Raw genomic sequence first — 12,372 nt, 5'->3', positions numbered from 1 at the left:
AGCCTGGAGAAGGGAAGATGGAGGGCAGACGTGATAGCACTCTTCAAATACTTAAAAGGTTGTCACACAGAGGAGGGCCAGGATCTCTTCTCGATCCTCCCAGAGTGCAGGACACGGAATAACGGGCTCAAGTTACAGGAAGCCAGATTCCAGCTGGACATGAGGAAAAACTTCCTGACTGTAAGAGTAGTCCGACAATGGAACCAGTTACCTAGGGAGGTTGTGGGCTCTCCCACACTATTTTTATTTATTTATTTATTTATTTATTACATTTCTATACCACCCAATAGCTGGAGCTCTCTGGGCAGTTCACAAAAATTAAAAACATTCAAAGTATAAAACAACAGTATAAAACCATAATATAAAATACAATATAAAAGCTCAACCAGATAAAAACAGCAGCAATGCAAAATTAGAAATTTAAAACACCAAGTTAAAATTTATGTATAGACTGTTAAAATGCTAGGAGAATAAAAAGGTCTTCACCTGGCGTCTAAAAGCATATAACGTAGGTGCCAAGCGAACCTCCTTGGGGAGCTCATTCCACAGCCGGGGGGGGGGCCACAGCAGAGAAGGCCTCTGCTCTAGAATGCCTTAGAGGCCTTCAAGAGGCAGCTGGACAACCCTTTGTCAGGGATGCTTTAGGGTGGATTCCTGCAGGGGGTTGGACCCGATGGCTTTATAGGCCCCTTCTAACTCTACTATTCTGTGATTCTATGATGACAAGCCACCCTGAGAACAAGCTATCCTCAACAAACCCTGTCCAACAAGCCCTGGGTTCTTGAAAAACAAACCCACCCTGGATCGCCCATGCCGGGTTTGCACTTCAGGGTAAGCCATGCTGGCACTGAGAAGGCTCACAACCTCTCGTAGCTTACAGTACCCCCTAACCCAGTCAGTCAGAGGCGCGCTCTCTCCCAGTGCCACTACTCCAGTTTCTAATCATTTGAATGGAAAGCCGGGCCAGCTGGGCTTCCATTCAAGGCCTCCCAGAACAGGGCTGACCTCCTCTCCAGAACAGTCTGCTGCCTGCCAGTGGCTCGTTTCTCGGCCTCCCCAGCCCGGCTGCGGCCCTGCCTCCTCTCTGCTCCAGGGGCCCCATTTCTGACCACAGCAGACAAGGGTGGACTAGAGCTCCCCACTCCAAGAGAAACCTCGGTTCCACTTGGGCTGAAGTCAGAGTTTCGCACCCCCCACCCCAGGAGCAGAGAGGCGGCAGGGCCACAGATGGGCAGCCAGGCTTAAAGCGTGCCATCAGGCAGCTCAAATGCTGGGATGGCAACGGGCCGGATCCGCCAGGGGCTACGGAGTTTTGCCTTGGCAAGGTCGAACGTGTGCACGAGCAGCCCTGCCCTGCCCAAGCGGCGAGAAGTGCCGTCCTCATCCTTCCAGCGGGGGTGGGGGGCGGGTGATCTTTGTGAGTCAAATCCAGGGGAAGGTGGTGACGGGCGGGGAACTGGGCCTTCTGGCATTCCACCCCGCCCCCGATTTCAGGTGCTTCGTCGCGTTGCTCCCCGCTTCCGGGGCTGCTCTTTCTTGGCCGAGATTACAGCGGATCCATCTCCAACAGATCCGTATCTTCTTGCACTCCTTGCCTAGGAGGCAATCTCGAAAACCTCTTCCCAGCCCCGCCCCGCGATCGCTGGGCTTAGGAGCGGCCGAGCCGCTCGCGGGTTGCCATCGCCTTTGCGCAGGCGGCGGCGGGCTGCCAGGGTCCCGGCGCAGGAGGCCCCTCTCTCCCTCCCTCCGTCCCTCCCTCCCTCCTTTCACCGAGGGAGAAGGAATGTTTGCTTTGCCCGCGATGCTGCCCCCCAAGCAAGCAGCGCTCCAGCTCTCCCTCCCGCCTCCCCCTCCGCTCCTCCCCCGAAGGGGCGGTCTGCAGCGCCGGGGAGATCGCGGCCGGCAGCCCCCTCCCAGCCGCGCCGCCGCTCTCCTGCCGGAGACCTCCTGCCGCGCCCCCTCCCTCCCTCCCTCCCCGCCCCCGGCGCGTATAAGAAGCGAGGTCCGGCTCGGGCGCCGGAGAGGCGCGGCCAGGGCCGGAGCGCTCGCTGGACGTGAGCGGGGAGCAGCCGCCGCGGCGCGGCCATGGAGGTGAGCGCGGCCCGCGCGGCCACGGGCGATCCGGCCGACCTGAACAGCCAGGACGCGCAGACGGTGTGCGAGGCGCTGGGGCGCTACGAGGAGACGCTCCGCGGCGCCGTGCACGAGATCCACGTGGACATCCAGGCCTTCAAGAGCGGCGTGGACCGGCAGGTGGCCGAGGTGCTGCGTCTGGCCAGCCCGCTGGCGCACACCGTGGCCGAGCTGCAGCAGGACAACCAGCGCTTGCGGGCGCAGGTGGCGCGCCTGGGCCAGCAGGTGGAGAGCCTGGGCCGGGCGGCGGGGCTGCCCGAGCCCGACGCGCCCCCGGCCGCCGCCGACGGCAGCAGCAGCGGCGGCAGCAGCAGCGGCGCCCGCTTCGCCAGCCACGCGCGGCTCTCCCTGGCGGGCAGGAGCCAGGTAAGCGCCGCCGCCGCCGTCGGAGGAGGAGGAGGAGGAGGGGGCCGGGGCCGGCGTGCCCAGGGGCTCTCGTCTGCAGCCGCCGGCGCGCTCTCCGGCCGCCCCGCAGTGCCCCCCTAACCCCGAGAAGGACGCCCCACCCGAGCGCGCACCGCCTCCAATTCGAACAGGGCGGAGGGCCGAGCGAGCGAGCGACCCCGGCCCGCAGGGGGGCTCCTACCTCGGGGCGCCGTCCGAGCTCCCGCGGGGGCTTTTTCTGGCTTCTGGCCGCGGAAGCCGGGCTCGCTGGGCAGGCAGGATGGGGCCTTGGGGCGGAGCGCTCGTTGGAGCAGGGCCCAGGGCAGCAACGGGGGGGGGCTTCCCCCTCCCCCAGCCCGGGAGGCGGTTCTGAGGGAAGGCTAGGCTAGCCGGGCCGGTCGGCTTCAGACGGAGCTCCGCAGGATCAGACTTTCCACATGGCAAGAGGGGGGGCATTCCTCCAGCCCTGCGCAGGGTGGGGGGACAGGTGCCCCCCCTTGCTGCCCGCATCTGCTTCCCATGCCAAAGAAGGGTCAGGCAGGAGAGAGTACCAGTGAGCATGTCCAGAGTGCCTTCCGCTCACCCATAACCACTGTCTGACTGGAGCAGGGGATTCCCTTGCTGGCGTGAGCCCCGGAAACTTTTCAAAATAGGAAATTAGAGCCACGGGGTGGCTTGCTCCAGCCCCCCTCACCTCTCGGGCTCAGGACACAGCCTCTGCGTGGTCTCTTTGCCCCAGATCCTCTCACAGCCAAGGGGGAGATCCTGGGGCTTGAGCTGGAAGACTGTGGGACGGCAAAGGCACTCTGTACCTGCTCAGAGGCTTGCTTCTCCCTTGTGTTTCTTAAGTGCTTTGGGGCAGAGCCCAGAAACAGGTTCTGGAGCTGCGTCTTTCTGGTGAGCCCCTGGGGAAGCAGAAGCCAAGTTCTCAAGGCAGGGAGGATTGGGGCCCAGCCCACAGCTCAAGGAGCGAGTGGCTGGCTGTGTGGGAACTGGCCAGAGATGTGGACGCTGGGCCTTTAAGAGCCCCTTGGCTCACCAAAGCCCAAAATAGAAAATGAGGGCCTGCTTGGGACATGATGACCCTGCCGCCCTGGAGCAGCACCTTCCAAGGAGAGGCTGGGATTCCTCCCCCCGCCCCCCCCCCCCCCCCGGATCTGGGACAGCGCGAGCCAGGACAGCCAGGCCCTCTGGGATCCCTGTGCTGCAGGCCGGGGAGGGACACGCACCAACTCCCCGGTGCAAGCAAAGCACCCTCTGGCCACACGCCCTCGTCACTGGAAGTGGGTGCTTAGCACTGGGTGCCGGTTGCCTATGCTTAGCCTGGGAAACTGACTGCCACAGAGTCAGGATTCAGCCCCAGCCCCTGAGGACCGAGCCAGAGTCCTGCTGGATTGGCCCGAAGGCTGCCTAGCCCTCCTCGGCGGCCGCTTTCTGACGGCATCCTCTGGGGGACCCCTGGGCTCTGAGCATTCCAGCCAGGGAGGTCTGTCCTCTGGCCAGAGGCGGTGACAGCCACACGCTGCTGGCTGCTGGGAATGAGTGCTTGGCTCCCAGGGGGTCCTGCTTTGAGCCCCCCCTCCCGGAAGCACTTGGCAATAGGGCCAGAGAAATGCAAGGGGCAAAGACAGGTCAGATCAAGTCAGGTCCTGAGCAGCTCCCACCTCCTATCCAGGCCAGGCCACCATGCTCCATCATCCCCAGATGACTGCTCTTGAGTGTGAGACCCTCCCTGGAGCCCAGCCATCCTCAGTCTGCCTGTGCGGACAGGCCTGCTTTCTGTTTCTGTCAGGCGGAGGAAACGCCTGGGAGTATTTCCAGAAACACCCCCCCTCCTTGGATACGTTTCCCCTGAAGCTTTCAACGGAGAAACTGTGAGGTGCCCCCCACCCACCCCGAGAAGAGAGCTAGAGCCTCGGCGGCCGCTCTGCCTTGAAAAGGCTGCTCCGGAAAGCTTCCTTTCGGGAATCTGGGCTCCGTCATTTCCACAGCCTTCCGGACCCTTTTCTTTTTTTAACCACCACCACCACCGCCACCGCCACCAGAGTTGTATGTCAACCCTGCAACGCTGTGCAAGGCCTGGGGGATCGCCCTCCTTCCAGCAGCCCTGAGTTTAAGCCCCCACCTCCGGCCCTCACGAAAGTGGGGTGACATATTTCCCTCCCAAACTGCCCAGGGGATGCCCGGCCCTCCCCTCCCTTTAGGGGGGCATCTCCCCGAAAGCCAGGGGACCCAGACCTGGGGGAGGGGACACGACACTCTCTCCGGGGCTTTGCGGCCTGACGTCTGGCTCCCTGCAGTTGCTGCTGCTTGTAACAGCCCCCTCTGTCTTCTTGCTTTGGCAGAGCGTGGACTTTGAGGATCAGAGTGGCCCTGAAAGCAGAAGAGCCCCTGATTCAGCTGTGATGGAGAACGGGCACCAGCTCCCATCAGGAGGTGAGGGAGGGAGGGAGGGAGGGGCAGGGTCCCAGGTGAGACCAGAGGGCTCCCCTCAGCCTCCCATTTGGCCTGTTTGTGAGCCGTAAGGCAGCCCGTGGGGGGGGGGGGGCTCTCTGGACCCTGGAGAATTGTGTGGTTCCTGCCGGGGGTGGGAGTGGGGGGGATGTGGCTCTTGCTCCCCATCCCAAAAGCTGGTGCAAAGGTCCTTTTCTTAAATCGTCCTATTGATTACTGATATATAGATATAGATATAGATTAACCTGTAAGTGAAAATCAAGGCTGCTTGCAAACGTTCCATGAGACGTTAGGGCTTTTCTACACACGAGGCTGTTTATCCTGCTCCTTTACTGGGGCTTCTGACTCCAGATGGTTTGCGGGATTAAGATCTGCTCCTTTACATGTGCTTCCCCCCTACCAGGGTTTTTCTATATGTTTCATTATATAGCCTTTAGATGGCAACTGTGGTATAGCAGAATGGCGCGATTTCATGGGGCATTATAGAGCGTTTTCTAAATAATAGCAGACATTCCTCAAAACTTGCTAAGAGCAGGATAGTAGGTAAAGGAGCCGCAAACTACCGTGAGTGAACAATCGTGGGCGCACAACGAGCGCACAATAAAAGCCTGATGTAGAAAGGTTCTTGTTGTACTCCAAATTAAAATGGTGTTTCACTTTTAGTACTTTTCAGGATTGTATGATATATGATTGGGAGCTCCCATGCCCCCCCCTTTGGCTAAAAGGTGGGATAAAGGTTTTAAGAAAAGAAAAGTTATTGAAAAGGTGTCCAGGTGCAACAACACACAGCAGTTGCAATTGCTGGATGGAGGTGGAAACCCTGCCGGTCAGCCTGTGCCCACCGGCTCCACACCAGGCCTTGTTTTGACCCTGAGCACCACCTGCTTCCTCTGACCTGGGGATGGATCTGAGCTCACAACTGCCAAGCGCAGAGGAATCAGAGTCTCGGCCGCTCCCATCCCTCGCTTGGGGCAATTCCACATTCGCGGCAACAGCAGGCTCACACCAAGGACAGCAGCCTGAGAAATGAAAGACTGAAAGTCCACCCGCAGTGCGCTTTCAAAGAGGGGAGGGGTGTCTCGCCCCAGCGTGAACCCCCTCACCTCTTGCTTGCATCAAGCTGCACGGGGCCCGTTTTAATGCCTCTCTGCCCCTCCTCCTCCTCTCGCTGCCCACGTGGAGTGCTCGCCTGGCGTTTGCCTCTCTTGCAGCCTGGCTTTGCTTTTCTCCCCCAGGCCTGGCCAGGCTCACTCAGGAAACGGCCTCCCCCTCCTCCGCTTCTCTTCAGCTGTCGAATCCCCCCCTCGAGGAACACGCTCCGGCGGTGTCCGTGCGGATGCCACACCTTCCGGTCACTGCCGTCACCAGGCTATCGGAGACCTTTTCAGGGGAGACGGTGGGCTCCCCAATGGCGCCGAGTTCCCCCGGGGGGGCACAGAGCAAAAGCCGCAGCGAGGAGGCACCGTCAAAAACGCCAAGCCAAGCAGGTCAGCGGAAGCAAGCGACCCGGGACAAGCCTCCTTCCTTTGGCCATTCTGGGCCCCCAAATCCCCCCGCCCCTCCGTGGATGAATTGGAGGCCCGCTGGTTGTTGGCCAAGTCCCATCCCCAGTTGGGGGGGTGGGGGTGGGGGTGGGGCTCGTCCAAAGCAGCGTTTGCACAGGGGACCCTTTCAACATGCATTTGGTTTGGAGTTATGGGGCCAGGGAGGGGGTCGGGTGTTCCAGGTGGCCATGGAGCTACACCTGTGCAAACACATTTGTGGGGGCAGCCCTTGCTGCGTGCCAGGGCTGGCCCCCTCCATCTCTCCTCCAAGAGCCACATTCCCGTGCTGGAGAGGGTCGCTTCCCCCCCCACCCCCATTGTGTCGAGGTCTCCAGAGGGGGCCATTTCCAGCTGAATGGAGCTGTTGGGTCTTGGGGAGGGAGCTGCAGCCGCCGCTGAGGCCTGCCTGGGGCAGCTTGTACTTGTCTGGGCTTCTCCCTCCCTCCATTCCAGCAGGGATTGTCTTGTCTTCCTCATGGATATCCCTCCCTTCCGCAACTGGGAGCAGAGATGGGGGCTGCTGGCCGCTCTGGGCAGCAGGATGTGGGACTAGATCAGGGGGGCAACACGTGACCCAGGGCACCTTTGCATGCAGCACCATCGCCCCCAGATTTGCTGTGATGGCAGCGGCAGCAGCAGAACCACTAACTTTAGGCCACAAATCGAAACAGTGCTCTAGCAAGGCTGAGCTCCTTGTTTCAAAGCTAAGTTTGGCCCTTGAAGGCCACTGCCACCATTTGCCATCTAAATTTGGTGGCAAACTGATGAGTGTTTTCCCACCGCCACCCAGATTTGTCAGTGCAGCCCCTGGGGGTGGGTGGGATTGCCCCCTGGAGACCCCAGCCCAGCCCCCATTGGTCTGATCCAGCATCCTTCCAAGGCTCTTTGTCTCTCTTTATAGCTGAATCACACAGTCTTCTTCTTCTTCTTCTTCTTCTTCTTCTTCTTCTTCTTCTTCTTCTTCTTCTTCTTCTTCTTCTTCTTCTTCTTCTCCTCCTTTCTCCTTTCTCCTCCTTCTCCTTCTCCTCCTCCTCCTCCTCCTCCTCCTCCTCCTCCTTTTTATGAAAGGTGCCGCCATGTCCCCTCCGAGCGCTGTGAAGAACTGGAGTGCAAGTTCCACCAGGACGGCAAGCGCCTCCGTCACCTCAGGTCCGAAGGCATCTTTGCATGTGCCTCCTTCGCCTTTGGAAAATAGTTTCCTGTCACAGAGTTGAACTTGTGGCCCAAGTTGGAGGAGCCGATCAGCCAAATGGGCTGCCAGGAATTCCCGGAATCCTCTCTGTCCACTCCCCGGGGACGGGAGTTGTATAGCAGAAGGATGGCGATTCCGGCAAAGGCCAGGTCCTGCATCAGGGTGGAGTGGTGGAGGCCTTCGCTTAGGGGGCTTGAAGAAGGAAGCGAACGTATTTGGGGAAGCGGGGAGAAGTAGCCGTGGCTGTTAGCTCAATGGAGCCTCCACAGGCAGAGAGAGTCTAGCTCCGAACACCAGTTATTGCAGGGCGGCCATGGGGGCGGGGGCTGTTGCTTTCCTGTCCTGCTCGTGGGCTTCCAGTGGCCCCAACTGCCCACGGTGAGAAACGGGGTGTGGAGCTAGAGGGGGGCCTTTGGCCTGGCCCAGCTTCCGGGCTCTTCCTGACATTTGCCCCGTGGCCATTTCCCCAAGAGAAGCTTCCGTTCCACTTCCGTGGCTCAACAGCTGTCAGGGACTGCGCTGGTCGCGGAGTTCTCAGTGCATCAGATATCCAGGAATAAAACAGTAACAAGAAAACCACGAAAGGCTGTTTTGCGTTTATGTAGTAAAGAACTCCTTTCGCGCCTCATTTGGGGAAACTTCCCCAGCACCAGCGGCACTGGAAATCCCCCACGGCCCCATCCTCCATTTCGGAGTGGGGCAGCACCCCCCCTCCAAGCACAGCAGCAGCAGCAGCAGGAGGCAGCACCGGGGAAGGCTGCTGACATCCGTGTTTCGTTTTCTAGAGAAATTCTCTTCAGTGACCAAGTCCGTGTCGGCCGTGAGCTACGGGGCCCACGCTAGCGAAAGGTGAGCCCCGGTGGCAGCTCTGGGCAGTGTCCGTCTCCGTGTCCTGGACATCACAGAGATGCCCTTGGAGCACTTGGGGGGGGGACTCTGGGTCCGCCAGTTGTTGGGGCCTTCAGCTCTCATCTGCCCTAGCCAGAGAATTGCAGGCCAAAGCATCCAGCGTGCCGCCGACTGGCCACTCCTGCCCGAGAGTGGCGGATCGCGGGGTGACGCGCTGCATTGGGAGTTCCCTCTGGCCCCAGGCTCCAATACTTCTCTTCTCAGGGACTTGTCCTGTCCTTCCTCCTTGTTTGACAGCACCAGCCAGCGGGACGTGGCTCCCATGTCCCCGCCTGCAACGGCCCACCGGCAAGTGGAGAAGCGGAGGGAGCTGGTGCGATCACAGACGCTGCCACGCACCTCGGGCACGCAGGCCAGGAAAGCCCTCTTTGAGAAGTTTGAGCAGGACACCGGCAAGTAGGTGGCTCCCACCGGCCTGGCCCGGCTGCAGGGGGCAGGGTCGGGCAGGCATGGGGACCGGAAGGTGGCAGCCGCCACCTCCAGCCCACTAGCCCAGGACCACCTCTACGGCCTGGCAGGGGCTCTCCGTCACCAGGGGGGTGGGGGGTGGGAGGCCCTTCCCCATGCAGCACAGCTGCCCGCCGTCCTGCCGTCCAGCGCAGATGCTCTGGAAATCCCAGAGCTGCACAGGTGCTCTGCCGCCCGGCAGTTACAAGCCTCCCACCTCAGATCACCGGGCCTGGGGGCCTGGGCTGGGCACACAGAGAGGCCTCCCCTTGGGGCGCGGCCTGAGCCCAGCGGGCGCCAAAAAGCCCAGCAGCCACTGCAAGAGAGGCCTCCCCTGTTCTCTCATGGGTACAGCAGGGTTCATGCAGTGCAAAGTTTTTGCTGGGGGGGGGGAGCTGTGTGCAGTGGCGGAGGAAGAAGGTTGGGGGGGGGCACAGGGAGCCCGAGAGCTGCCTGCTTGTGGCAGGCGGCTGCATGGCGCACGTTGCTCTCCTTCCTGTCAAAGGGAAGGCAGGTGTGCGAAGAGAGCCTGGGGCTGGGGAGGGGGCAGAGGGGCCCAGAGACCTGGAGCTGGGGGGGGGGCTGTGTGTAGTCTGGACCCTTCCTTCCCTCCCTCCCAGGAGCTCAAGGGCAGCAGGAATGTTTCTTCCCTCTGCCCACCCCAGGCGTGAGCAACCTGGTGCCCTCTAGATGTTCTGGACTCCAGCTCCCAGCCAGCATGACCAATGGCAGGGGAATATGGGACTTGGTATCCAAAACATCTGGAGCACACCAGACTGCCTCCCTCTGGAGTAGAACCAGCTTCCAGACTGACAGGTCCCCCTCCCCACCTGGACCTATTTCCACTGTACAACTGCCTCCCCCCGAGCTCTCTTCTTGACCTTCCTTGAAAGAGGGTGGGGACCCCGTCCCCTCTCCCGCGAGACCGCTTTCCTTAAGCCCTGAAGGACGTGCATGTCGGGAACCGTCCAGCACTCCCCCTCCCGCCCTTTCTGCTGTAAGACCCACGAGAGGCGCGGCCTCCTTGAATTACTGCTGCAGCTGCCTCTGCCACGTTCGGGAGCCCAGTCTGTGGACACACGGAAGGCACGTGCGCGGAGGAGGGTCAGACCTTGTGCCCTCCCGCCCCCCCCCCTTGGGGAGAAGGCTTTGGGGCGCTTCTTGCACATTCCACCGTCTCTCCTGCTGTCGTAGAGCCTCTCTGGGCAGGGGGGCGGGGGCGGTTCAGGCCTGGCTCTGCTGTGGCAGCGCCGCAGGTAGAGGCGACGGATCCTCACCCTCCTGTCTCTCCCCACGCTGCTCCTTGGTGCAGAGGCAGCGGCCAGGGCCGGGCCAAGCTGAAGAGGTCGCAGAGCTTTGGCGTCGCCAGTGCCAGCAGCATCAAGCAAATCCTGCTGGAATGGTGCCGCTCCAAAACCATTGGCTACAAGGTAGGGGGCTGCTGCAGCCCTCCTTCCCCCTTGCTTTGCTCTGATGCCCCCACAGCCTGGCCCCAATTCTCCCTCCCACCCCCGGTCAGGGCTGCCACGCGGGAGTGCTCATTCTCCCCTCTCCCCACCCCCAGCACATCGACCTGCAGAACTTCTCCTCCAGCTGGAGTGACGGCATGGGCTTCTGCGCCCTGGTCCACTCCTTCTTCCCGGAAGCCTTCGACTACCACACGCTGGACCCTGCCAAGCGCAAGGAGAACTTTGAGCTGGCCTTCACTATGGCCGAGTAAGTGGGGCAGGCAGCGAGCACGGGCCCTGGGGGCGGCTGAGGGAGGGAGGGAGGGAGGGGAGGGAGCCCCCCATCTCTGGGGCATACTGAAACTTGGGGGCTGTGCGGAAAAGGCCCTGCAAGCTTTTCAGCGGAGAGAGCAACACTTCTACACTGTACCTGACTGGATTGTGGGGAGGGGAGGAGGAACGGGGGAACCCAGCCTGAGGGGAAGCACCGTGAGATAGTTGGGGGTGGCAGGTGGAGAGCCCCTGAACCCTCCCGGTTTCCCTGCACTCCTGAATCAGGCCCACCTCGCCTCTTCCGGCAGGAAAATGGCCAGCTGTGACCGCCTGATTGAGGTGGAAGACATGCTGCTGATGGGGCGGAAGCCGGACCCCATGTGCGTCTTCACCTATGTGCAGTCGCTCTACACCCACCTACGGCGCTTCGAATGAGGCTGCGGCCAACGACCACCTGGCCCCACGAGGAACGCGCCGCCGTGCCCACGGCTGCTTTCGTGCTACGCTTGCTGCTGCTCAGGCACGGGCGGCACGGGCGGCTGCAGCGACCGCTGAGACCCGGGAAGCCGGACGGTGGTGGTGCCACGCACCAAGGCGGAGGAAAGAGACGGAGGCGGGCGGTTGTGGCCCCCGGGCTCCTTGGACCCCAGGCCCCGCAGGGGGGGGAGATGGGGAGAGGCCAGCCCCTCCCCCTCCTGGTCCTCCCTGGCAGCCGTGGCTACAGAAGGCGCTTCTGGGGAGATCGCCCTTCGCTAGCATCGTGGAAGCTCAGTTGGCCAAGCGGTCCAAGAGGGCCGCTCCCCCCCCCCCCGGTCATTAGAGAACTCAAGCGGTCTCCATCTGCTCCATATCCACAGCGTGTGCCCCCCCCCCCAAGCTAGTTAGTAATCACACACACACACACACACACACACACACACACACACACACTGATGAGATGCCCCATTTCCTTCGGGTGAGGTTGGTCGCCAACACCCGCGCTCTGGCACCCACCTGGCTCACGTCAACCCAGAGCTGCTGCCCCGGGCAAATTCTGGGAATAGCTGAGGGCTGCCTTGGGTGCTGGTGGGTGCAGGGCCAAACGGTGCAGTGCTGGAGCCGCTCCTGCCCCAGCAGAGGGCAGAAACGCACACGGCAGCTCGGACCCCCGAGGGGACCTGGAGCTGCGAAACCAGGTGGAGAAACCGTGGTTCATGGGACGCAGCCCCGCCGGCCCTGGCCTTCCCGCCCCCCCCCCCCACAGGTCTCAGTTCCACCCCTTGGAGCTCACTGCTGGGGCATGCGTGCGCCATCCCACTCTAGACTCGCCTAAGGCTGGGCTGGAGGCCCCAGGCCCAAGAGAAGGCAGGACTCCGCAGCTCCCTCCACCTGGCTTTGCAGCAGGAGCTCTTCCCCCCCCCCCCGCCCCGGGCAGAGGACGCTGAGCCAACCACATGCCCCCTCCTAGGCAGGGCTGCCTGAGTTCAAAAAGAAAGGAGACCCCAAATTCTGCACCCTGCATATATTATGCAAATGAAGCCAAGGCACTTACATGTGGATAACTTATTTTGTGGGAAGGAAGGAGGATTTCCACCCCTTGGAAATTCAG

At 61.4% G+C, this 12,372-nt stretch overlaps 1 protein-coding gene across 1 annotated transcript; it reads left to right on the top strand.

Moving 5' to 3' along the window:
- The first annotated feature begins 2,085 nt into the window (after nucleotides 1–2,085).
- Nucleotides 2,086–11,231, top strand: SMTNL2 (smoothelin like 2). Its single transcript, XM_063146659.1, has 9 exons — nucleotides 2,086–2,499; nucleotides 4,863–4,953; nucleotides 6,207–6,458; nucleotides 7,584–7,664; nucleotides 8,493–8,556; nucleotides 8,854–9,012; nucleotides 10,376–10,493; nucleotides 10,628–10,779; nucleotides 11,093–11,231. The coding sequence occupies exons 1-9, from the start codon at nucleotides 2,086–2,088 to the stop codon at nucleotides 11,217–11,219; spliced, it is 1,458 nt and encodes a 485-aa protein (XP_063002729.1). The 3' UTR covers nucleotides 11,220–11,231.
- The last annotated feature ends 1,141 nt before the right edge of the window (nucleotides 11,232–12,372 follow it).

The sequence above is a fragment of the Elgaria multicarinata genome, chromosome 22 (assembly GCF_023053635.1).
Source record: "Elgaria multicarinata webbii isolate HBS135686 ecotype San Diego chromosome 22, rElgMul1.1.pri, whole genome shotgun sequence".
Lineage (NCBI taxonomy): Eukaryota > Metazoa > Chordata > Lepidosauria > Squamata > Anguidae > Elgaria > Elgaria multicarinata.
Note: the sequence above shows the minus strand (reverse complement) of the source record. Positions and strands in the feature narration are given on the sequence as shown.

What these genes read in the sequence shown, in the direction of transcription:
- SMTNL2 (XM_063146659.1), top strand. Translation starts at nt 2,086, where the DNA reads ATGGAGGTGAGCGCGGCCCGCGCGGCCACGGGCGATCCGGCCGACCTG. An exon ending in CCAAAACCATTGGCTACAAG is followed by an intron (nt 10,494 to 10,627) that starts GTAGGGGGCTGC and finishes CCCCACCCCCAG; the next exon opens with CACATCGACCTGCAGAACTT. An exon ending in CTGGCCTTCACTATGGCCGA is followed by an intron (nt 10,780 to 11,092) that starts GTAAGTGGGGCA and finishes CTCTTCCGGCAG; the next exon opens with GAAAATGGCCAGCTGTGACC.